Genomic DNA, 26,712 nt, shown 5'->3' with positions numbered 1-26,712 from the left:
CGACAGCAGCTAACGTTAGCCTACCACTAGCTAGTAGCTGGATTAAACACGGTTACAATGCTGACAGCTAACGCTGAACGGTGTAAAGTGTGACTGTGTTTTACTGTAGAGGACTGTGACTCAACAGCGGGATGTAACAATCTGCAGCTGCCGAGCTGCCGTCGGAAAAACAACACAGACGGTGCGTTCAATGAAACTGGTAAACTACAGCTTCGTGGTGCATTTGAAGTTATTGTAAATGTCCTTGGTTGTTGTTTTTGTCGTTCAACAGCAATTTACTAGTGAAATAAGTTATTGTTATTGTTATACATTATTATTAAATCATTTGATTTTGACCATATGGCCTTAGCAATAAACAAGACGTTCTTTAATGTCACCAACTGTTGTTTAGTACCCTTTGTTTTCCTTTCTTTTTTTACTTTCTTAAAAAGTATCGGTTCAGGCACCGTTAATTATGTATGCGATTAATTTCGATTAATTAATCACAGAGTCTGTAATTAATTAGATACATTTTTTTAATCGATTGACAACCCTAGTTATTAACCCCTAGGTTCATTTTGCGCCGGAATTGTCCTTTAAAGTGCCGATATTATGAAAAAATCACTTTTTCTGGGATTTGGGGTGTTATTTTGTGTCTCTGGTGCTTCCACACACATACAAACTTTGAAAAAAATCCATCCATGCTGTTTAGAGTGAGATACGGTTTCTGAATGTGTCCTGTCTTCAGTCTCTGGGTGAGCTGTTCAAAATCGGCACGGCTTGTGACGTCACAAGCCGAAACGAGCAGGCTAACCGCAACCATTAGCTCGTAGCGTTAGCATGCTAACGCTATGGCTAACGCTAGCATGCTAACGCTAGCATGCTACCTCGTTCTCAATAGCAAAGCGCTACTACAGCACACACAAGTTCACCATAATCTACAAAAGAACTACTTACATGTGTGCCCTCATTTAGAAGTCTCCCAGCTAATCCTGCCTTGTAACTGACCCAAGTTGTAGAAACAGCCTTTCTTTTACTGTCTATGGAGCTAGCTAGCTGACATGATCTACATCTGAGCTACTGGGCATGTGCAGTGCAATCAAAGATAGTACAGAAGAAGAAGAAGAAGAAAAGAGGTCTCACTCTGTAGCTAAAACAGAGACCAGCTGAAAAGAGGATCTGCAGCAGTGAGAGAGAGCACTGCAGTACAACACAAATATGGTGTTTTTTGAAAATTAAACCATGTAAACTTATTCTGGTACAACCTTAAAATACAATTATGAACCTGAAAATGAGCATAATATGGCTGCTTTAAGAACCAGATATTTTGGTCAGGAGTTGGTGAAGACCAAAACAAAACAAAAGTAGAGTGAATATTGGACTTACTTTTGCCAGGGGGTCAGACACTTCAAAACAAATAATATTGCCGTATTATTGCCCAACCATATATAGCCTTCTACTGTAAGTATATATACAGTAGGAGACTGTGTGTGTGTGTGTTTTGTGTGTACCTGCAGACACTGCAGACAAAGCACATGGGGTGGTATGTGCGTCCCAGAGCGGAGACCACCTCTCCTGTAATGAAGCTGTCACAGCGGTCGCAGCGTGTACCATACAGACGCTGATAGTCTGCCGTGCAGATGTACTCTCCTTTCTTCTGGAAGAAGCCAGATCGTGCCAGATCACAGTTACACACTGCGGAGAGAACAGGTGAGAGAAAGTGAGAAATCAGGACACTCAAAACACAAAAGCACATGCACTAACTTGTCATGTGATTTTAAAATCACATGAAAAAACAAAACACTCAACAGCATTAAGTGTTTTACAAATCCTATATGTTTTCCCATGTTTCTTGCATTAGACATGAGACATTTTTTCTCAGTCTAAGCACCCTTTTACCTGTTTGTGTGGAGATATGTGCTTATTTGTGGTGTGTGTGTTTGTCTTCACACGTGACTGCTAGGGAAGTTATTCAGCTCCAGACAGTGGTGAGCCAATTTGCTCTGATGGGAATATAATGATATAATCAGTGGAAAAGTCATTTTGTGCTAAACAACGTGAAGAGGGAGACAATACAACAGACCGCAAGTTCCCCGCATCATCAGAACACTGACTGCAGTCTCATTAAGTACCAATGGAAAAGGCACCGAAACCATTTGCTGTGAATGCACAAGGTGCATGCTCAGTTTGTGTGTGTGTGTGTGTGTGTGTGTGTGTGAGACTACATTGTGTATCCTAAGCAGACAATGTATGCTACAGCGCTTTGCCATGTAACAGAGTAAATTCCAGTGGGTGTAATAGTATAGCTAAGAGGCTTCAGGTCAGTGGCCAGTGTGGTTGCTGGTCTCTGGTTTCTCCCAGTCTATGCGGTTGACAGTTTTTGTAACCTTCGGCGGGAACACACATGGCACGGATGAAGGTCACATGCTGTGTTATACAAATCCAGATTTTCACGTGTATTGTTCATAAGTAGTTACCCATTTTCCAAAATTGTATTAAGCAAGTGAGACTTTCTTGAAACTACCATTTAAGAGAACATAAACCTTCATCACTGTTGAACTTCAACCTCTATTTGGGCATTATAGCCTTGACCCAATTATCACTTAACAGAATTACAACCATCATTTAATTGCTCAGCTGGTAATGATATGTGTAACATCCGACCAGTTCTGCTCAACAGAATATGGGAGTGGGGGTTGAGATTTTTGGAAAATATGCTTATTAACTTGATCAGGCAACTGGTTAGCTTAGCTAAGCATAAGGGCTGGAAACAGAGGGACACAGCAAGCGTGGCTTAGAAATATAATTTACATGAAAAAACTGCTCATTATGAGGTTAACAATATCAGGTCCAACTGACAATGCTGAAAGCTGCTTGTGCCACACTGCCAGTGAATGAAGAAGGATTGTGCCACAGTAAATAAAGCAGTAAACATTTTAAACTCAACAATGCATCATTCTGAAGCACCTCAAATATCAACAACTTGCTGCTAATGAATGGCTTCATCCTGGCCATGCTATAGAGACTAGAGGTGCTGCTATACAGGCTAAATGTGGCTCCCTATAGCCACCAGTTTTCAGTGTATGCTGGCAGGCTGAGAGTTCACAGACAGACAGACAGACACACACACACACACACACACATGCACATAAACCCTTCAAAGGGGCTCATTTAATCTCAAGCTGTTTATGAGTGGAGCGTATTGACTTAATGGTGTAATAAAAGATCAATGGGCCCTCACTTAAAAACAAAACAATCTCAGCTCCCACAGGAAAATGGAAACACATAAATCCATCCCTGATGAGATGGCACTGTGCGTATGCAGAGATAGGATGATGAAATGGGACAGTATGTATGGTGAGATATGATGATGGATCTTTATCATTGCAACAGGTCATTGGCATCAAGGCAAGGCGGTTGTGGGAGAGCAGAAGAAGGGAGGAAAGTGAATAATGAAGAAAAAGGGATGCATGAGGAAGACCAGAGCTAAGATTTAAAATGGCCTGTTTATAAAAACATTTTTGTGTGTGTGTGTAAACCACATTTCCAGAGCCACTGAATGGCACAAAGCTTCAAAAAGTGTCCCTGCTGCATTTTAAACCAGACTAACTGAGGCTCCTACCATAAACCCAAACCACAGGCTATCTGATGCCTTCATGGAAAAGGGGAAAGGGAGAGTAAATATTTCCACATCTACTAAACTCTTCATCACGGAAAAAAAATGCTGTGTCTTGAAATGGTCCAGTGCATTAATTTAGTAAAAATGTGTTTAATCTTTTAAAACTAAATTGTAGAAACTAAATTGTAGAAATATTCAGCGCTATAATTTTCTTTTTTCTCCTCGCTTTCTCCCTCTTTGCTATGCCTCTCTCTCTCTTTGGAAATGATTTGCTTTTCATTCTCCGCACAGATTGATTTTGAAAACTGGAATCTGCTCAATTAGCCTAATACGCTTCATTAGCATATTGGACAGACTGGATCTGCTCAGAGTGGATTGGATAGGCTGGCTGGATGGTTCACCTGTTCTGGCTAATCATATTGTTTTCTTCTGACTGGACGATTGGCTGGATGCCTGGCAAAGGACGTCCCCCTTCCTCAGTTGCCATAGGAGACGTAAACCTTCCACAGTTGCCCTAGAGACAGCTCGGTCCCTGACACTGAACGAGGTGGTGGTGGCACATTTGGTTTTGTTGTGGTAGAACTGGTGGCTGTAAATACCAAATGTTGTTCAGTGAGGATTACTTTAAATCACTTTGAAACCTTTTGTCATGGCAAAAACATTTAACTGACATATTCCAATCATGTGACAAAATCTAAATGGTCCAATCATATTTAATTTGTTAAGTTCTCACTTTACTAGCAAATATTCAAGGAACATTTCTCAAAGTTAATAAAAGGCACTTTACGTAAAAAAAATAATATGTAAACTCAAAATATATTTACATGAACTGTATATATGTGAAGTATATTACACAGTGTCCCTTTAACTAAGAAAATGTCACAACCAACCATAGTTTTCACTTCAAGAGATCATCTGAAAGTTCAACATGATATTCATAGACACATACTCTACATATCAGGCGACTTTCCAAATAAAACCATGTATCTCCAAGCGTTCCTTCATTGGTTGAGAAAATTTAAAGTCCATTGGATAAGCTAAATATAATGCATGATTATGTAGAAAAAGGTTTGTTTTTCTTGCATTTGCAGCTGTTGAAGGGCACGTTGATAGACTCAAAGATAAATACAACCATTCTTCAAACCTCCCTATTAGAGCCTCAATTTTTAACACTCTACTTGCAAGCAGGCCCTCTACTTTTCAAGCTCTCTCATTTCAGCCATATCCATTAAGCAGAAGTTTTAAACTTCTCCCTCCCAACACGTGTTGTAGTTGCCAGCACAGTGGGTGGAGTTGGGTCAGAGGTTGGTGTCTCTGCTGCCGCAGAGACGTGGCTTAGCTTGGCTCCGAGATGAAAGGCTTTGGTTACAGCCTCACAATCAGCTCCACATGGTGTGGACACCCACCCATAGAAACAGCAGCCCAATACAACCAACGCAGAACCAGCCTGGTCTGTCTTACTGTCCTATGAATGGCCTTTGGGGATTTATACTGATGCTACTCATGGGAATGAACACACAGTTGGAGTGGAAAATCATTATTATGTAGAATTCCCAAGTTAATGAAAAGTTAGAACTATGTATTATTTCATGGAGACATAGTTAGATTCCTCATCAATTAGCTTCCTAAACCAAATATAATCAGATATGCAAGACTACATCAAAGACTTCATTTCACCTATTTGCACATTCTATGATCTTTTCCTGAATGGCGAATGAGGAAAAATAAAAGATGCTGCTTCTCTCCTTCATATTGCTCTTTTTTGGCAACGCAGGAAGTTAGCATCTAGATCACAAGTGTAGTGATTAGAGGTTAGCATGTAGGCCGGTGTCTGAAGCTTTGGTCATTAGAACTGCACTGATTAGGCACCACAGGGGGTCTGCATGATTGGGTATTTATCTTCAGCCAACAGACGCAATTAAAATTCCCATCTCAAAGTCGGCCCAGGCCGGAACCCCAAAATAGTGCTGACAACCCCGCCTCCTCCCCTTCTCTGTCTCTGTCTTTCCGTTTCAAGACTGCTTCCAAATCTTTGTGGCTCTGAGCACAAGGTCTCCACTTTATCTCAATTTGCACCCTCTTTTCTCACTCTAGGACTGCACCTCCATGCAACCTTCCCTTTCTTTCACTTTGTGACTCTTCCCTGAGCTCATTATGTTACTGTTAGGTCTTCATATAGTGCTATTAAGCAAATGGACATGCTTTGTACAGTACTTCAAAGTAGCCCTGCTGCACATTCTAATTGTTTTAGCGCTGCTGTCAACATTATGCTAATTGCTGAGGCTTTTTTCCCCAAAATAATAGGGGCAGCCATGGCATGTATATCGTTAGGGAGAAAGTAAGAAATCAGGACACTCAAAACACAAAAGCACATGCACTAACTTGTCAAACAGCATTAAGTGTTTTACAAATCCTATATGTTTTCCCATGTTTCTTGCATTAGACATGAGACATTTTTTCTCAGTCTAAGCACCCTTTTACCTGTTTGTGTGGAGATATGTGCTTATTTGTGGTGTGTGTGTTTGTCTTCACACATGACTGCTAGGGAAGTTATTCAGCTCCAGACAGTGGTGAGCCAATTTGCTCTGATGGGAATATAATGATATAATCAGTATATCAATATATAATGTATATCGTGGGGCAGTGACAAGTTTCAGCAGGGGAGTAGTCACCTATTCACCGCCACATCTGTGCTACCAATGTGGGGCCCAGGCTCACCCTGTCTGTCGGCTCTTAACTCTTATGACATGAGGAAACACTTCAAGAGTAAATAATGTGTTTTCTAAAGTTGTGCCAAATCACAGTGGGGAGAGAGGAGGCGGTCAGACAGAAAGGAAGAAAAGTGAAACAAAAGTCTACAAACACACTAGCAAGCTTTGTGAAGCTGTGCTTGGGCATGGTCACAATGACAATGCTAATATGTGTTTATCATGTCACTATTTTAGTTTAGCATGTTAGCATGCTAACATTCGCTAATTAGTACTAAACACAAAATACAGCTGAGGCTGATGGGAATGTTAAATTAATTTGGGTCATAAATCATAGTGTGACACGTTAACCTGATGATGGCACTAGATGAAAAGTAAGGATCACTAAAATTAATACAATCCTCTGGGGAACATGAATGTCCATACCAAATTTCACGAAAAGCCATCAAATAGTTGTTGTGACATTTCACTCTGTAACAAAATGTCAAATTGCTGGCGGCACTAGAGGAAAAGTCAGAGAATCACTAAAGCCATTAGGATTGATCGTCTGGTAACAATGAATGTCTGGACAACATTTTGTGTCAATCCATCAAGTAGATGTTTTACTATATAAGTGACAACTTTTACCTACTAGTGGCGCTAAAAGAAAGGATGCAGAAAGTAATTATAATTCATCCTCTGGGGACCTGGGATATCAGTTCAATGGCAACCCACTTCATTGTTAGGATATTCTACTCATAAACCAAAAATGTCAACCCCATGATGGCGCTAAAAGAAAAGTCAGGCTATCACCAAAGTCAGCAGGGTTCGTCCTCTGGGAGCCGTGAGTGTCTGTACAAAATGTATTGGCAATCCATCCAAAGTTGTTGAGATATTTCAATCTGGGCCGAAGTGGCGGACTGACTGACTGACATGGTCATCCCTAGAGCAATGCCACATGCAAGGCTATCTAAAAGAAAACCAGTAACAGAAAACAGACTGAGATATTGATATTGGTTGTAGAAAAGGGCAAGAGGAGAGAGAGAGAGAGAGAGACAGAGAGAGAGACAGAGAGAGAAGCAGCTAAAGGCTAAAGCAGAGAGAAATTGTGCATGAATGGCAGGGTTCCCCGAGCATTTGGCAGCGGTAGCTGATGGAGGCAGATGGTTGCCCAGTGGAGTCCCTTCATACCAGCAGACCAGCCCCGATGCTGAGGCCTTCAGCTTTTAACCCTCTCAGGGCTGATAAGACACTCAGCTGAGGGGAAAAAGGCATAAATAAAAGCTCTCACACACATGAATAACCAACTGAGATGGGGCCTTTTGATAAGCAATAAAAATGCTCTACAGCTCCAGCCCTATGTACAGATGTACCGGCTTAGTGTGTGTATGTGTGTGTTTGTCCAACACAGCAGGGTTTGTCGCTTAATGATCCTCTTTCTTTATCATTCAGAAATCACTCCTTCACTGAGCCAGACACTTGCACACTTACCACCTCACACTTACCACACACACACACACACACACACACACACACACACACACACACACATACACTTAAACATAATTAGGGCGTCGGTGTGTCAAAATCCCTCAGGACAGTGACTCTTAAGAGAGACCAGCGGAGGAATAATCCCTGCCATCTATCCTGGATCCTGGAGAGTCGCCGGGGAAAAACGCCGCTGCCTGTCGCGCTCCCTTCTCTCTTCGCCGGAATCTCTCCCTAGCAACCAGGCATTGGCGTGGTGATTGGACCAGTGTGCCAGTGGTTGCTATAGCTACAGAAAGCTCCGCTTCCCTGTAACCCCCCACTTTTTTATGTGCAGTGTGTCTCTTTTTCTATAACCTCTCTTTCTTTTTCCCTTCATCCTCTTGCTATTTGTCTTTTTTCTCTCCCTCCTTCCCCTCCGCTATCTATCTCAGTCTGTCCCTTGCTTTCAGAGAACAGAGCGGTGGCACAGTACAGTAGGTCTGTGTTATTAACGCAGAGGTTGAGTGATGGGGGCTAATGGCATTCAAAGGGAGGCTGAACTGAGTGAAAAAGGTCTGCAGAGAAAAAGACATATATGCTGCAATTTCACAAGAGCCCTGGTGAGAATAGCGGCTGGAAATGGAGCATTAGCAGAGCAGTCAAGTATTTATCTGACCTGTCTGTGCAAAAAAAATCTGTTGTGGTGTCTGAAAATAAATAACTACTGGGAGCAGCTTGGCAGTTTATGTGTGAAAGTGTCTGTGTTTGCATCTGTCTCTGTCTGTAGTTGTATATTTGTTTCTGTGTTTTCTGATAGTGAGTTGGCTGCACAGGGAAATGTGCACATTTTGCCTTCGCGTGTGATTTATTTGTGTGATAGCTTTGCGCTCATGCCACTGACAGACCCTGCTGTTTCTGTTGGAATCCAAGAGTGCCAATTATGCTTCAGAGGCTGGATAAATGTGGTCACTATGTCATTAGGCCAGTATGCACGAGTCAGCCCGTCTGCCGGTAATACAACACCACATTATCCATACTGTACAGCCCACTGCTACACTGAGAAGTGCTACGAGATCCACACATACACCCCCACTGCCTTCTCTATGTCTGGAGTTGATGCATCAATCTGTGAGCTGGCTTCTGTCTTCAGCATTTTCCACAGACTTCTTTCTTGAGCTTATTGCGTGGCTGTTCTTTCGGACTGTAATCAGCTGCAGAATAATGGGTTCAAATGAGAGGTTAAATGCACATGATTAGTGATCTGTGCTTCTTCTGACTAATGCATGAGAAAGGAATTATGATAATGTGTCATACGAATGTGGCTCGATAAAGTGTGGGGAAAGACAGGAGGATGGAATGATGGATGGGATGGATTGATGTATTTCTACATTCTTAGTGAATGTGTGTGCTCACAGAACAACTCTGAGTGTGTCTGACTGTTTGAGACTGTGTGATTGTGATTTATTCAGAGGGGCATAGTCAGCCCTTTTGAGGGAAAAGGAGACATAAAGAAAAAAAGAAAAGAACAGGAGAAGGAGAAAAACTGGGGAAATAACTAAAAATTGTATGTCCTGGTTTTCCAGTGTAAATGAATGGACTGAGGCACACACAATATCATTGATCAAGGTCAATAACCTGAGTACACATGCTTACTCTCTTAAAAAGCAAAAATCAAATCAAATGTTGACACACCCCAGTCACACAGTTCATAAACAAGTCCGACAGATAATGCCATTGGCAGCTGACAGCGGATTGTCACTCTGGCGCAATGGTATAATACAGTTTAGCCATTAGCCTCCAAATCCACACCCCGCATGCCAATGTCATCCTGTCCCAAGATGAGAAATTGATTTCATGCTTGGACGACAGGAAAGAAAAAGGAGAAAGACAGAGTAAGAAACAGAGAGAGGAAAACTGAGAGAAAAAGCAACAGAGAGATGGAAGACAATATAAAAATTTTATCTCAAAACCTGCTACTGCATTCACAACCATTCAGCCTCAGAAAATATACAGGGGATGTAATGAAAAGCAGAGAATAGAAGCACAGAGAGAATAGACTGAATTTATGAAGTTCAACAGAACATGCAAGATGTTTGTTTGTGAGGCAGTGAACAATAAACGCTTTAGAAAACTGCTGGCTCTGCAGAGGCCCATACAGGAGAGCATATTATGGACTGGGATGTGGCAGAGTCTAGCCAAACAATAGTGCCCCATTGCCTCATGGGATGAGGAGAGCTCTCTGGAACCTGAGAGGGGAGGGCTGTCTGGTGGGTGTATCTAACATGATGTTCATCAGTTTTCCATTACGGTATCGCTTGTGCGAGTAAAAGGGAAATAAAAAAGGAAGAAGAGCAAGTGAACCAGATTGGTATTACACTCGAGTGATGATGTAATGTTTAGGCGACACAAACAGCACCCCCATCCCCCCTCTTCTTCTCTTTTCTGCTCGCTTCCTGTGTTTACCCCCCTTTTTCTCGGGGGCACAGAATAGAGCCTTATGATTGGTTAATAGCACCATAGAGATGCTGAGAATTTCCACCAACCAGGGCCAGGGTGCCCCTTTACACCGTTACCACAGCAACCCCTCACAACCACAGCAAGCGTGCACGCATGTATGGATGTGCTAGCTCATATGGTTGAGTGCATGTGTGTATGTGTGCACTGTATACAAGTGTTTTTAATGTGTGTGACGGCAACACGTAGAAAACATGTAACAACAGCCCTCCAGTGAGTTTATCTACTCCAGAACTTCCTCAGCTCCTTCTCCTCGACAACAGCTGCTGCACAAACCGTGTTGTGGACTTCTTTCACTCTTTGTTTTGTACATCTATTTGGGTCCAATTGATTTATTAAGATGGACATTTGAATGAAATGCAGTATGTGCAAAAATATATGTAACAGTATTACACAGTCTAATGAATAGGTAACTATGGCAGCCAGCAGGATGTCCACAGACAATGCTCAAAAGATTTACCATAAACAGGAATGATCAGGAATAAATCTGTAAAAATAAAGTTCTATACAAGGTTTGTTCAAATATGGAATAAGTCAAGATAAATATGAAATTGTGACTATTTAGGGAAATATGAAATATCTAATAAACTGACATTTTTTAATTAAACTATTAAATTATTACAATTATTGTCCATTAGCAGTGACAATGTCATGCAAAAACGTATAAGATAGATTGATAGATTGATAGATAGATAGATAGATAGATAGATAGATAGATAGATAGATAGATAGATTGATTTATTGATTGATAGAAGAAATTTCAAGCTTTGGGATACTACATTTAAATCTGCTTTTTTTGTTTTTATAATTTCCATGGAGTAAATAAGTATGATGTTTACAGAGATTAGAACAGATCTGGCCTATTTTCACTATTTTAAGTGGTTCAGTTGTATACTGGTGCATTTGTAACGTACTGTAAGGTAATACATGTTTAGTGCACTTAAATTAGAGAAATATAATGCATTTGCCTTTACCTATATGCCAGTGTGACATAATGACAACATAACTCAGTTGAGCCCATGAGAAATATAAAGGTTGGTGAACAAAGTGAAGAGAGATTTGTTGGAAATTATGTCAGATTGGCCCATTATAATGCAGATATGGATGCTTTTTTTAAATAGTCTGCAAATGACTGAAAGTAACCATGACTGACTGTCTTTCCTTTAGCAACTGTATTAACATAAAACGGAGTACACTTGCTCCAGGCTGTACAGTAGCGGCGTGACAAATACAATTCCTTGGATCTTTGATTTCTGATTTGCACATGCACAAATACTTGACTGTCGTAAAGCCCTTTCAGACTTGCACTTAACTCTACACATGTAGAGAAGTTTTTTCCTTTTTTTCTCGAATCTTGCTAAGCAAAGAAAACATAACATCCCATAAATCGGATTACCAGTTTCCCAAATTTTACACTTTCAGTGCCAACTGCTTGCAGCATGAAACTCCAGAAAAACGTTTTGCCTGCACAGTTGACAACATTAGCAAAATATATTAAGAATATCATTATTATTATTAATTAGAATTAGAAAATAAGAATACAAAAAAATGTAAGTTTATTAAGTATTGTTATTTTTATTTGAGGCATCTTTGACTGTAAGAAAGGCTGATATAGTCTAATTATATAGTCTATATAATAAATTCTAACAAATTACCTATATTTAGACTACATTATTAGATTGACTATTTCTTGGCTCTGCATGTAATCCCCACAAATTATTTCTATTAAACAGGTAAATAAATTCCTTTTTAAACATTACAATAGTGAAACACATGCCACACTGTTGTAAGACGATGTGAGATGATGTCACCACTTTATCTATTGCAGGTCACCAGTGCTCACCTGTAGCACTGCAAAGCTAGTTGACACAGTCTCATTAGACCACAGCGTACAACCGAAGGAAAATCCTCTCCAAGTTGGCAGCGCTCCCTCTGCAGGCCTGCAGGAGCCTAAGTCCCCTGCAAGGCACCTCCGATCGGTTCCAATCCCCACCGTGGGCTAACAGTTGCACTCAGCATGTATACTAGGAGACTGATGAAGAGTGAGAGTGTGTGTGTGTGTGTGTGTGTGTGTGTGTGTGTGTGTTTGTTTGTCTGTTTGTGTGTGTGTGTGTTTGTTTGTTTGTGTGTGTGTGTGTGTGTGTGTGTGTGTGTGTGTGTGTGTATCAAAGGTGTCACCAGGATGGATGTCTTGTTTTTATTCTTCTACTGCTATCTTAGTCCCATCTTATTTAACTTTAATAACATGTATGACCAGGACCGCCCATGCTGGACACTTTGTAAGACAACACCTGTTTGTCTGATCACTACAGCTGTTGTCTACTTTAACACTTGCTGTGTTGTGTTGTTATGGATCGGGTTCCCATGTCTTACCGGTGCAGGTGAAACACTTGACGTGAAAGTGGGTGTCTTGTACTCGTACCACCTCTCCTTTGCATACGTCCCGACATCGCTGGCACCGGATTGGTCCAGAACTTTGTTCACCACCCGCAGAGCCTTGGTGATAAGCTGCTGAAGACAAAAAGACACACATTTATTTTTCTATTTTTTTGAAAAATGACTGTTTACTAAGCCCCCCTTAGTTACTATTGCTACACCTGTAAAGCTTTTCATTGCACAGCACTACTGCAGTTTTTAATGATGAACAGTGGTAGTAGTTATATAGTTCATATAATATTGCAAAAAAGACTAAGGCTAAAGCTAACAGGTCATAGTCTGAAAGTCAGAATTCTTATAGTTGATGATCCATATTTATAACCTTACAATTTTACTCTTGTATTTTTTGTATTGGAGATAGTTAAAATAAAACTAGAGCTTACACAACAAAACGTCCTTGTTTCTCACTCACATGTAGCTGAACTAACCAATCAGACACTAGCAAAACTTAAACTGAGGTAAATGTGAGGAAACCCACAGAGGTAGCTTCATAACTGCTGATGTAAATAATGAAACATGTAAATATGCAAATGCTGACTGTGTAAACACAAACTTGTAAATAGTTAACTGTATAAACATTGTAAATATATTTTCAGTAAATTTACTCAAATATATGAATTAACATGTAAACCTTACACTAGCTCACTTAATAGAGCCCCATGTACACCGCCTCAACATTCAGAAAAATCCAAAGCTTGACGGGCCAGTTGTGCCTAGTAACGGTTGCTAAGCTATGAATGGACAATCATAGCACAAATTGTTTCACCTCATGTACAATGAAAACATAATTGGACGATCACGTAGCCTGAAACCAATGTAGCCCATTGCCTACTAATGAAGTTAGATACTGACATTGACCTGACATAGGTGATCAACATTTCTGTGTCTTCAGCCACAGCAAATGTACCATCCACTTTAATGGACATAATAACATTGTATTCATTCAAATCACAATGGATTTCAGCGTTACGCTCAACAAAACTGCTTTTCATATTTAAAGGTTTTTCCACTGTATGCAGCAATCCATCACCAGAACTGGGACTCTGAGTAGACTACCAACTAATACTGTGTGCAGTTCACACAATAAGACCAGTGTGTAGCTCTGTCAACACTTGTTCCGAAGCTGTGAGGTCTGACACCAATGTAAGACGGGTAAGCTCCAGGCTTTCTCTCCCACTGTCTCTATCTTTCACACACTTATAAGGCTGACACACACACTTCTGCGTCAGGTTAGAAAGTGGATGGATCCCCTTACCTCATTATGCATTAGCTTACATGTCAGACTCCTGCAAGCCCTGTAGCTATTTCACATTGTCAGGAAAGCAAGTTCTCACATACGGCCTTAATAGTAATGGAATAAATGATCTCACAAGCAAAAAGGTCAAAATGATAGATTCATTTGATCTTAAATGAGTGAGGGAAATGAATTAATCTAAGACCTCTTAGGCTATTAGAGGCTCTTTAAAGGTCCATCTTCTCCTCAAGGCTATAAACAGTTCTCTGGCATCCACAAGCAGAGACAACCAGCCTCCACATACTAAGACTGTGCCAGAACAGCTGGGCTTACAGTCTCTTATTTTGCTCCATCTTCCTTAAGGAGCATCTGAGTGGTCCTACACTTTGTGGAAGGGGAATAATGGCAGGGTAACCAGCTGTCTACCTGAAGAGCTGACTGAAGGACTTTGCTGCTTCAGTCAGAGCAGCACCAGCATTTGGGCTGGCGTGACAGACCTACTGATTCCATTTCTCTGGATGAATCCCGACAGACTTGCAGCACTTAAAAAGTCTAACAGTCATGCACGCTTCATAGCCTGAGCACCCTTTGCACGCACCGAGTTTGACAAAAGTATGTGTAGGCCTACTCAGGGTGAGGGAATATACATCCATGGGTGCAAGACAAAATGAATACATGGCTGTTGTTTATTTTCCTGTTCAGTACAGGAGTGTGGGCACTGGAAATATGCAAACATGATTAATTCCCACGCCCAATCTCCCACACTCAAGTCTCTGTTAGTTCATTGTTTCCCTCACAATGCTGGCAGCACCACTGGGACCCACTACCCTGCCTGATAGGTACCCAGCCACTGGTTCAATTAATGGCACTCCCTTGGTTGTGGATTTTGTGCGTGTGTGTGTGTGTGTGTGTGTGTGTGTGTGTGTGTGTGTGTGTATATGTGTGTGACCAGGCAAAGAGAGTCTTTTTTGTCATAAATCCAAATAAACAACACTGATCGCATCAGGTGTGAATGAGAGATAATGGGAACTAATGGCAGTACTAGCAGGCCTGTGCCAACACCTACTGGAAACACACAGGATATGTATTTACAATGTTGACCTTCTGAAATAGGGCTGAAACAAACCTCTGCCACAGTATAACCTCCTCTGCTTTCAGAGGACGAGCTGCTGCACGTCATCCACAAGCGAACGTCATCCACAAGCGACAGCAGTCGGCGGGGACGAGGCAGCCGGCAGCTGCCTTCAACCTCCTACCTAACAGTCGGCTCTATCGCCTAGTTTTTATTATACTAATAAAGTGTTTTTAAAACCAAAGACACATTTTTACGTGTAAGTAAGTATTAGCCTCACGCTAATTTATCAAGACTAGGCCTACCGGCTAAACTAACGCTAGCTTCATGGCTACCTCTACACCTGGCGAGTCCCCACTCCCCCTCAGGATTTCCTCGTTGTTCAATAATACAAACAAAGAAATTGCTGACCTCAGGGAAGATGTTCGTCGGCTTTCCGAGGACTTAAAAACCAAAGATGCTTTGTTAACCGCCTGCTTGGACGTGGCTCATAATCAGTCGCTCCGGATCTCATCTCTCTCGGCGGCCTTCCAGGATACCGCGCCATGGGACCCAGCTGCCTGCCCACGCCCATCGTCCTGCTCGACACCGGTTATCAAGCCACCCTGGACTGAGGTGGTTTGCGGCCGAAAGAGAGCCTCGGGTAGGGCTCCATCGCCTCCTGCCCTCAGCCTCTCCAACCGCTTCAATGCTTTGTCGGAGTCGGAGCCGGTGGTGGCCAGTGCGGCTCACCGGGCTCGCCCCGCTTCAAAGCAGACTGACCAGCCGTCGTCACGGAAGACGATTGCTACCGCGCGGCGAAAGCTTCTGAGGGATGCGGTAGTCAGACGGTCCGGTGGCCTACACTGCCTGGATCAGCCAAATGACAACGTTCCTCAAAAACAATCTCCACAACCGAACGGTAAGCATTCTTCCTCTTCTTTTCCCTGCCCATCTGAAACCGACACTGACTGTTTTGCTCCCGTCACCGGCTACCCACACCCCCCCCACTCCTCGTCCGCTCTTCCCCCTAACCACAGTAATTATTGGGGACTCCATCACTAGAGACCTACGGTTTCATAATGCTGTCACACACTGTTTTCCCGGAGCCAAAGTTGCAGACATCCTGGCTAAAGTTATGGACCTGATACCCTCATTTCCGACCTCTATCAAACGCATCGTGGTCCATTGTGGACATAACGACATGTCCACTCGGATTCAGGAGTGTGAGCGCACAAGGCGAGACTTTACCACTCTCATTGAGGCTTTAAAAAGCACTGGGAAGTCGGTTTTTATTTCGGGCCCACTTCCATCTCTAGGTCGCGGATCAGGCCTCTTTAGCAGACTACTCTCCCTTAACACCTGGCTCCAGCTCACATGCAGTATTCACAGGATAGGTTTTATTGACAACTTCAATCTGTTTTGGGAACGTGGCTCCCTGTTCAGCAGGGATGGGATTCATCCCAATACACGCGGAAGCCAGATGCTACGTGGAAATTTGCACCACGCCCTGCATACCCAGACCTCTGATTGACTGTTTACATCCCGTAAACACTCCCACAAGCACACTGACCAGACACACTCTCCCAAAGTCAATAATCAGAGATACAGCGCTATACGCCCCTCTGTGCTCCCTTCAGAGCAATCACCCATTCATAATCCCATAACCACCGTGTCTGTCCCCCGACTGAGACCGTTTAAACCAAACACTAATAAAAGAGGTGCTATACTAAACAACCTAATTGGAATTAAAACAACCACTGCAACGACAGAACAGAATAGGAAAATCAAATGTGGGCTATTAAATATTAGATCTCTGTCATCGAAAGCATTATTGGTAAACGAATTGATATCAGATAACCACATTGATTTATTCTGCCTCACCGAAACCTGGCTGGGCCATGACGAATATGTTAGTTTAAACGAAGCCACTCCTCCCAGTCATAATAATACCCAAATTCCACGAGGCTCAGGCCGAGGAGGGGGAGTTGCAGCCATATTTGACTCGAGCCTGTTAATTAATCCTAAACCTAAACTAAATTATAACTCGTTTGAAAGCCTTGTTCTTAATCTTCAACACCCAACATGGAAAACAGTACAGCCAATTATATTCGTTGTTGTTTACCGAGCACCAGGTCCATATTCTGAGTTTTTATCTGAATTCTCAGAGTTTTTATCATGCGTAGTCCTTCAATCAGACAAAGTACTTATTGTAGGTGATTTTAATATCCATGTGGACATTGAGAGCAATAGCCTTAGTACTGCTTTCAATTCACTGCTAGATTCTATTGGTTTCAGTCAGAGGGTGCATAAGGCCACGCACTGTTTTAACCACACCCTCGACCTTGTGCTAGAATATGGCATCAAAATTGACGATTTAATAGTATTTCCGCAGAATCCTTTATTATCAGACCATTTTTTAATAACTTTCGAATTCCTACTACCAGACTATACGAAATTAAATAAAAGTTTCTACACTAGATGCTTATCTGACAGTGCTATAGCTAAATTTAAGGAAGCTATTCCAACAGCACTTAACTCAATGTCATGCCTTAATATAACAGAGGACTGTTACGTTAACTCTAGTCCCTCCCAACTTGATAACTTTGTAGACGCTGCTACGGCCTGCCTACGGACTACTTTAGACTCGGTTGCTCCTCTCAAAAAGAAGATGATGAAGGAAAGGAAACTAGCACCTTGGTATAACTCCCAAACTCGCAAATTAAAACAAATCTCACGAAAACTTGAAAGTAAATGGCGTTCCACCAAACTGGAAGAATCTCGTGTGGATTGGCAAGATAGTCTAAAAAATTATAGGAGGGCCCTCAGAAATGCCAGATCAGACTATTACTCAACACTAATAGAAGAAAATAAGAACAACCCAAGGTTTCTTTTCAGCACTGTAGCCAGGCTGACAGATAGTCACAGCTCTATTGAGCCATCTATTCCTATAGCTCTGAGCAGTGATGACTTCATGACCTTTTTTAATGATAAAATTATAACAATTAGAGAAAAAATTCATCACCTTCTGCCCACAGCTTCCAACGACTCACCATTGGGCGCAGGAGGGCTAGAGAGAACGATAAGACCTGATACTTATTTAGACGGCTTTTATCCTTTAGACCTCCAACAATTAATGTTAAGGGTCTCTTCAGCTAAGCCAACTACCTGTCTCTTAGACCCCATTCCAACGAAGCTACTTAAAGAAGCACTACCTGTGGTCAACACCACATTACTAGATACGATCAATATGTCCTTATTAACGGGTCACGTACCGCAGTCTTTTAAAGTAGCTGTGATAAAACCTATTCTGAAAAAACCCACCCTCGACCCTGAGGTCTTAGCCAACTATAGACCTATATCTAACCTCCCGTTTCTCTCCAAAATCCTTGAGAAGGTAGTCGCTAATCAATTGTGTGACTTTCTGCATAGAAATAGTCTATTTGAAGACTTTCAGTCAGGATTTAGAATGCATCATAGCACAGAGACGGCACTGGTGAAAATCACTAACGACCTTCTAACTGCTGCTGACAAAGGACTTGTCTCCGTACTTGTCTTATTAGATCTTAGTGCTGCATTCGACACTATTGACCATACCATCCTCTTACAGAGACTGGAACATTTAGTTGGCATTAAAGGAATCGCACTAAGCTGGTTTAAGTCCTATTTTTCTGAGCGATCCCAATTTGTTAATATTAACGATAAACCATCCAAATACGCTAAAGTTAGCCATGGCGTTCCTCAAGGCTCAGTGCTTGGACCAATTCTATTCTCTTTATATATGCTTCCTCTAGGCAATATTATTAGGAAACACTCAATTAACTTTCACTGTTACGCAGACGACACCCAATTATATCTGTCAATCAAGCCAGACGAAAGCGGTCAGTTAGCTAAACTTCAAGCGTGCATTAAAGATATAAAATCCTGGATGACCCACAATTTTCTGATGTTGAACTCAAACAAAACGGAAGTTATTGTGCTGGGACCCAAGCACCACCGAACTTCATTATCTAAATATATAGCTACCCTAGATGGTATTGCCCTGGCCTCCAGCACTACTGTCAGAAATCTAGGAGTCATTTTTGACCAGGATCTATCCTTTAACGCCCACTTAAAACAAACCTCAAGAACAGCCTTTTTCCATCTTCGTAACATTGCCAAATCAGGAACATCCTGTCTCAAAACGATGCTGAAAAACTAGTCCATGCATTCGTAACTTCCCGGCTGGACTACTGTAATTCTTTACTATCAGGCTGCTCAAATAAGTCCCTCAAGACCCTCCAGCTGATCCAGAATGCTGCAGCACGTGTTCTGACAAGAACTAACAAAAGAGATCACATTTCTCCTGTATTAGCTTCTCTGCATTGGCTTCCTGTAAAATCCAGGATTGAATTTAAAATCCTTCTCCTGACCTACAAAGCACTAAATGGTCAAGCACCATCATACATAGAAGAGCTTTTAGTACCTTATTGTCCCACTAGAGCACTGCGCTCCCAGAACTCAGAGCTACTTGTGGTTCCTAGAGTCTCTAAAAGTAGAATCGGAGCCAGAGCCTTCAGCTACCAGGCTCCTCTCCTGTGGAACCAGCTCCCAACTTGGGTTCGGGGGGCTGACACCGTCGCCACATTTAAGAATAAACTGAAAACCATCATCTTTGATAAAGCTTATAGTTAGGGAGTGAGGAGTTGCAGCATAGTAGAGTAGAGTAGAGGGAGGCAGGAAGTACAAGCCCGTTCCGGCAGGGGAGAGTACGAGCCCGGTCCAGGGCCCCTCTCTTTAGCCTGCCTCTCTTAGTTATACTATTATAACTCTAGACTGCTGTGGGAAGCTCCTTCCAAGGACACAATGAGCCGCTCCCTCTTCTCTCTTTTCACTTGTCTCCTTTTGTGTGCATCTTAGTCCCAGAAATGCCTGTTACTAACCTATCTCTGGGGAGTTTTCTCCCCGGAGTCCCTTTGCTTCTTCTTCACCCAGAACATCGCCTTGGAATTGGGTGGCACCTACACCGGGGTCCTGGGTGCAGCTGACGCTATGGACTTACTACACCCTGCTACGCTCTGCATTTCCCCGCAGTGTCCGACTGCGTCCTGCCGCGTCCAACCGCGTCCACCCAGGCTGCTGTGCCACACTACACCCCGTAACGCCCTGCTGTGCCCTACTATGACATGAACTACTATGACTACCATTGTGATCACTGCTTCACTATCTTTATTATGACTATTATTGCCACCATTCACCACTCCCCCAACTGGTGCCGTCAGACACCGCCTACCAAGAGTCTGGGTCTGTCCGAGGTTTCTTCCTAACAAAAAAAAAGGGAGTTTTTCCTTGCCACTGTCGCAATAGCTACTGCTAATGCTTGCTCTTGAGGCAACCACTGTAATAATTGGGGCTTCGTAAAGTACAGAGTTTGGTCTAGACCTACTCTATCTGTAAAGTGTCTCGAGATAACTCTTGTTATGATTTGATACTATAAATAAAATTGAATTGAATTGAATTTCACAGCCAGGAAAAGTTGTATAGAAGTAACATACAAACCGAGCAAGGTGCTGAATGAAGACTGTCAACACATACCTAAATTAGACAGGCAGAGGCACAGCAAATAGCAAAGATTCCTGCTTATTGTCAAGAAGTATGTTTTAATGAATGAGGTGCTTATTGAACGTCTTGAATGTGCATGCCAAAAAGCTGCACCTGTGCAGACAATCCAGGTACACAATCAGCTCAGGAGCTGAAGCATTACGTAACTCTATCTAACTGTGTCAGGGCGTTCATTCTCATTGAACACAGTCATGCTCTCCCTGTCTAAACCCATTATAGAGCTCTCAAACAACCCTCCATCCTCTCCCATGCTGAGGTGTTGAGTCATTCTTCTAATGATAGCCATCAGACTACAGGTGTGATCCACCGACTCCAAATCAGTAGCGAGTGCCCCTGGAGAAAACAGCCTACAGCAGACAGGTGATAAGAACAGGGCCAGGGTCGGAGAGGCCGACAGCGTCCCCAGGGACTGACAGGCTGCTGCTATTTCTGCCCCTGACATGACAGCCCAGGGGAAGAACATGCTGGGAGCTCAGTCACAAGGGATGCTGGGAGATCAGTGGTGACGAGAGAGTGGAGTGAAGCGTGTTGCGCAAAAAATCAAAGAGAAGAAAAACAAAGACAATGTGGATTCAAGGCAAATTATTAAAGGACAAATATGTTTTACTTCTTATAGTCTACTTTGTAGTTAGTTCCCAAGCTTATCAGTTGTATCAGCCGATCAGGGACAACTTTAAATCAGCGTCTAGTAATTCTGCCACAAAGGCTAAATATTAATATGACCATAAGGATGTGACCTACGTGAAGGAGGGTGCTGTTCTAATCAGTTTAGTAATAGATCAGTGGTGCTTCATAAGCCAGTAGTGTATTGAACACACCTTCACAAGCTGTGCACATCTCATGAGTTTTTAAAATTAAAATGTTTGGGATTTTCTGAGCCAAAACTAAATCCTATAGAACTCTGACGTTTTTCAGTGGTGGCAATCGTTTCTACCACACACAGCTTCAACCAACCAAGCAATGCTAAAAGCTGAAGCCACTCCAGAAGTGCACCAGTATGTAGTTTGGCTAATGGCAGCAAGATGCCAGCTTCAAGAAATCACTGTATTGAAGTGACTGGAAAAACCTTTAAATACATCAAATATTTTCCACAAGAACATGGGGCCTAAACAGCTAATATCACATAGTTGTCTTGGTGACAAGTTTAAAACACAGTGTTTCATTAAAAATCCCATAATAACCTAAGATCCATAGGGCTTAGTCCATTTTCTGAAATGGTTTAGGTTTACTTGCTTCAGAAATTGGGAAACATGATGTTAAGGAGAAAACCCAAATCCAAGCTTCACAGCATCTCTTCAGGTACCAAATTTTCTGCAGGTTAAAGTGCAGTGAAACGACCCGGTTAAAGGTGTATCTAGCTAAAATATGTTCTTTGTATTTTAGGGTAACATACTCAAACCTCATACTAAAAATCAGCACTTTATACTATATATTGTCACAACAAAGCAACACCTTGCCTTCCCTGTCTGTAATCTAATACAGCCAATGATCAGGTGTCTCCCTGCCATCCCCCAGCCCCTCTCTTTATCTCCCTTCATCTCTGTCAGGACCTTGGCCAGGAGCATTCATCAGAGCAACTATGGTGTTCAGTGCTATCACAAACATACTATCACTCTATGGAGAGAGAGAGAGAGAGAGAGAGAGAGAGAGAGAGAGAGAGAGACTGTTACTGACAGTTACTGTCATGCAGACAGAAACCTTGAGGACACAACATACAATATAACCACAATGGTGTAGCTATGAGCTATACACCATTCATTCTATTCATTCACAATGAATTTAAAAAATGAGCGTATAGATGAAATGGAAACTGAATGTTTCCATGAAGTCTACATAATTTCCTTTCCACATGGGCTTTAACTGTTCTAGACAAATCAAATTGAATACCACTGTAGTAACCTCAATGGCTGTAGCTGCAAATGAACAAGAACATGTGCCTAATTTAATGTTGAACTGTAAATACATACCAGTTGTACATGATTGTGTATTATGAATATTCATGTGTGCATCCCAGCATCTGTGTTTGCATCTGCGCATCTTTGTCTCCTACCTTTGTTCTCTGTGTTATTGAACTAAGGCGTCTGGTAGGGGGAGTGATAAATGGTGTTTGGCTCTGGTTTGGACTGCTCACCAGATGAGGCAGAAGAGCAGGAATCATATATGATATTGCTCCCCTTCCCGTCTACCCTTGTTCACACTCATTCCTCCCATAAAACAGAAAAAACACAAACAGCACAGAGAATATCCATCATTTCATCTAGTGCTGCCCTGTGTATCTATACATTTATTAATCTTTTCCCTTGTAGAAGCGGGGCCTAAGGAGGACACTGTCTGTCAGTGGGGCATTGGATCATTCTGTTCATTCATTCCCTTTGATCCAGACCAAATTTAACATGGATATTCATGGCACCCAGAGGACAATTTCTTATGATTTTGTGGCCATTTTGCCTTTCATCATCATAAAACCAAAATTTCCCTTTGACAAACGTTTTGATCCATGACAAGGTATCTGGAAAGGGCTGGATTTCCATGAACATTGCTACTGGTGTCGGCGGAAGTCATTAGAGGATTCATTGTCTCGTAACCATTACATTTATGTACCACATTAAGTAGATGATGAGATATTTCATAAGAAAAACTTTTAACAGCTGGTGGAGCTAGATGAAAAGTCAGAGGATCACCAAAGTCATAAGGATCCTCTGGGTGCAATGAGTATCTGTAGTAAATCCCATGGCCATCCATCCAACCATTGTCGAGATATTTCAGTCTGGACATAAGTGGTGGACTGACTGACTGACTGCTGCTGACTGAATTGTGGCTAAAAATACTATGCAAGAGACTACACAGCAAATTGGACAATACTTCAATGGAGAGTGCAACTAGCTGGTGTTGATTTCCATACTTATGCATTCAAACCATATCATGTCTTTATCATTAGGTTGCATGAGACACACACTTTTTGAAGTTAAGACACCCAAATGGGAATGCCTTTTGGATGTATTTTGTTTGATACCTGAGAACGCTCTGCTACATAGAGAGAGAGAGGGAAGGAGAGAGGTGTCAGTGCTATCTGTGATGTATGGTGCTGCAGATCCCCTCAGGTCCCTGAGCTCAATGATCAGGATATTGATCAACATGTGTTTTATCACTCCCCTGAAACACACATACTATACACTGCATCTCACAAATGGCCTGATTTGTCAGTTTGGTTACATTTTGCAAAACTCTGCAGGATATATTTCTTAGTGTGCATATAGTGTATCTTAAGTATGTAAAACCAAGGTTCTTTCCACCTGAAACTAACCTGCTACACCCACAGTCCTTGTCTGGCTGCCAGCCAAGCAGAAAATAGGAGTCCAACCAGACACACACACACGCACAAAACCCAGTGACCATGTTAGATAGAAGGCCCAGAAGATGAAGACAGACAGTCAGAGCCGTGTGTAATTACTCTGTGCGTGTCGATGGCCTCTGGGCTATCACACCCAATGCAGTGGAAAACACTGCACACAGCACAGCATAACAGGCCCATTCATGTCCAAACATTGAGTGTTGAGAGTGGAGGGCACCATATGTTTGACAGACTAGAGGAGAGGAGAGGAGAGGAGAGGAGAGGAGAGGGTCTTTCCTCAGCTCTGATGCCTGCTGTGTTTTTATGCCTAAAGCCATAGTACAGACACATGTCACACCATCATCTGCCTGTTGTGACAATGCTGACACACACACACACACACACACACACACACACACACACACACACACAGTTAAATGCAGACAAACACAGGTTCACACATACTCACAGGCAAACGGTATACCACAGGTTGACATGCTGTTGATATGTGTGTTTGTGTGCATTTCCTGTTGAAGCACATGCTTTCAAATCACAAGAGCTTGTGACAGCTGTCCACATGCTGGCTGCATGCGCTCCTCCCCCTCTGTGTCAGCTGAGAAAAGCATTATGAAGTTCAACAAAAGAATTCTACACATTTTCTGTGGAAGCAAGGATCTGAGACACCACTCCTGGCATGAACGGCACTGGAACTGGCAGTCAGGCAAGCAGCAGTACCAGAGGGTTAAGAGCACAGGATGAATAATGTAGTGCCACACAATGACTAGATTATGAATGATGCAGTAATACCCGGTTCCTCCTGTAGACACAGAGGACAGGGGAGGGAGGACAGGAAGCACATGACACTATCAGTTGACGGAGCACCTGGTGCACATCAACTTCACCTGGCCTTGCTGACAGCTAAGAGACAGGGCGGGTTGGGGGGGTGGGGGGGTTCTCAAAAAGTCTCACCTAGGAGATCTAAGCCTTGTGAATCAACCAGTGATAACTTGTAAACAACAAAGTGGAGGCACACATACAGACATGCACATGCTCAGACAGCTGAGCAGCCAGCCCTGCAGGGGAAAGCCCTGATTCAGCTGACAGAGGATCAGGGTCACAGTCAGCTGATACAAAGTCAGTTCAGCATCATGGCAGGCCCCAGGCCGGTCTAGGGTAAGTATGACAGAAGCCCTCAGGCTCTCAGACTTCTTTGTCACGTGCTGCATCACAGTGAACTAAACTCCATGAGACCAACAGCAGTCAGGTCAGAAACCTCCAGCGAGAGGGTTTCCTTCTCCTGCAACCAATGTGTTAGAAGACAGGTGGACTTTTTATGAAGAGGCAACAGCTGAAAGCCTGGGTGGTCTTCCAGGAGAGGTCAAATGTACTGCTGGTGGTGGCGAAGAGGCAAAGAAGGAGATCAGAAGATGAAAGAGATGTGATAGAGGAGGGGAGCAGACACTAGGAGGGCCCAAGCAAACAGCTGCTAATGTGGATGAAGAATCCCAAAAATGCTCTTCTATGAATGAACTATGGGCAAATGCTACTTTGACCCCCAGATACTTACAGTAGCTCTCCTGAACCTGCTCCAAGTCTATAATAGGCGCTTGATACACACTAAGCAGAGGCATCAGTTCTATATTTTTTAGTACAAGGAAATTACAATATAATATAGCTAAAATTGAATATTATGGTATAATCAGGTGAAGTGAAATTGCATGGATTAAACCTTAAGTCTCTTCCATCATATATAGACTGTTATTGTTCTATGGTAGTTCTCTCTGCTCTCACATGTATTGTTCTTGCGCTTCAAGTGGAGCGATAAAGCGCGCAAGAATGGACTTACCACTGGAACTCATGATGCCTAATGTTCTGACCTAACACAAGGCGTCTTCGTCGACAATAATCCCATAAAGCGAGAGGAAATCTTCACGGAGCAGTTTACTCCTTCCAAATTGTGTAATTAAAAATAAATATCCAGTGAACGTCAACGATGCTCCTTACTCTCCGCAACACTGCTTCCAGTATAATATCTGAGGTGGGCAGAGACAGAAAAATAAGAAAAGAATATTTCCAAACTAAAGCTCCTGTTCCTGCTGCGTGAGAATGTCAGCTGTGTTGTGTTGTTCTTCAGAGAAACCCAGTGCTGCTCAGTCGGATTCCTCCTTCACATCGTCGCTCCTGGCTGATCCCAGCTCCGCCGCGCTCTCCCTGGCGGTGTGCTGCTGCTGTCACCGTGCGCCTCTCACACACAGTGCACACCTCTTCCGGCCTTCCCTTTCAAAATAAAAAATAATAACGCGAGTCTCATGACATGACGGTGGCCCTCACTTTCTCTGTATCTAACCGTGCGTTCATGGACATCGGAAAAACGTTTTTCCGAGTGAAAACGTCATCATTCACGTCCCTTCCTGTGGGAATCAGAGGTGGGAAACTGGGGCCAGATTTAGCTGACAGAGTTTCCCAGTTGGTGACGCGTTGTTGACAGCTGACGTTTGATGTAGGCGACTTTGGTTCACTGAACATATTTCAATGACAATAAACTGTTTATTGTGGACAAACGCCTCTGCTGAGAAACATACACAGACATAACATGTTTCAGATTATTCATAAATAGGCCTATGTATAAATAAACCACCTTATCCGTGTCCTTTCCCGCCTGACGATGTGCTGTTTGCATGCTCGCATAAGAAAACAGCAGCAAATGATTGTGGCCTCCATATTCTCACCACCTGATGCTCTCGGCTACGGCCAACAGCTGGTGGCAGTCATGCAACAAGTTGTTATGCC

The 26,712-nt window shown here is 42.6% G+C and overlaps 1 protein-coding gene across 10 annotated transcripts in view; it reads right to left on the bottom strand.

The window, feature by feature from the left end:
• ablim3 (actin binding LIM protein family, member 3) overlaps positions 1–26,123 on the bottom strand; it is a 59,923-nt gene extending 33,800 nt beyond the window's left edge. For 9 of the 10 annotated variants that reach the window (XM_036005019.1, XM_036005022.1, XM_031302542.2 and 6 more), the window contains exons 1-3: positions 25,769–26,123; positions 12,643–12,780; positions 1,491–1,674 (exon numbers count right to left, since the gene is read on the bottom strand). In XM_036005019.1, the coding sequence (XP_035860912.1) occupies positions 1,491–1,674; positions 12,643–12,780; positions 25,769–25,781 (335 nt within the window). In that variant the 5' untranslated portion in view covers positions 25,782–26,123. The remainder of the gene's footprint in view (positions 1–1,490; positions 1,675–12,642; positions 12,781–25,768) is intronic. The other variant, XM_036005021.1, reaches the window with a different exon arrangement.
• Positions 26,124–26,712: the final 589 nt, after the last annotated feature.

The sequence above is a fragment of the Sander lucioperca genome, chromosome 1, assembly GCF_008315115.2.
Source record: "Sander lucioperca isolate FBNREF2018 chromosome 1, SLUC_FBN_1.2, whole genome shotgun sequence".
NCBI classification, from domain to species: Eukaryota; Metazoa; Chordata; class Actinopteri; order Perciformes; family Percidae; genus Sander; species Sander lucioperca.
This window is presented reverse-complemented; position numbering and strand designations above follow the sequence as displayed.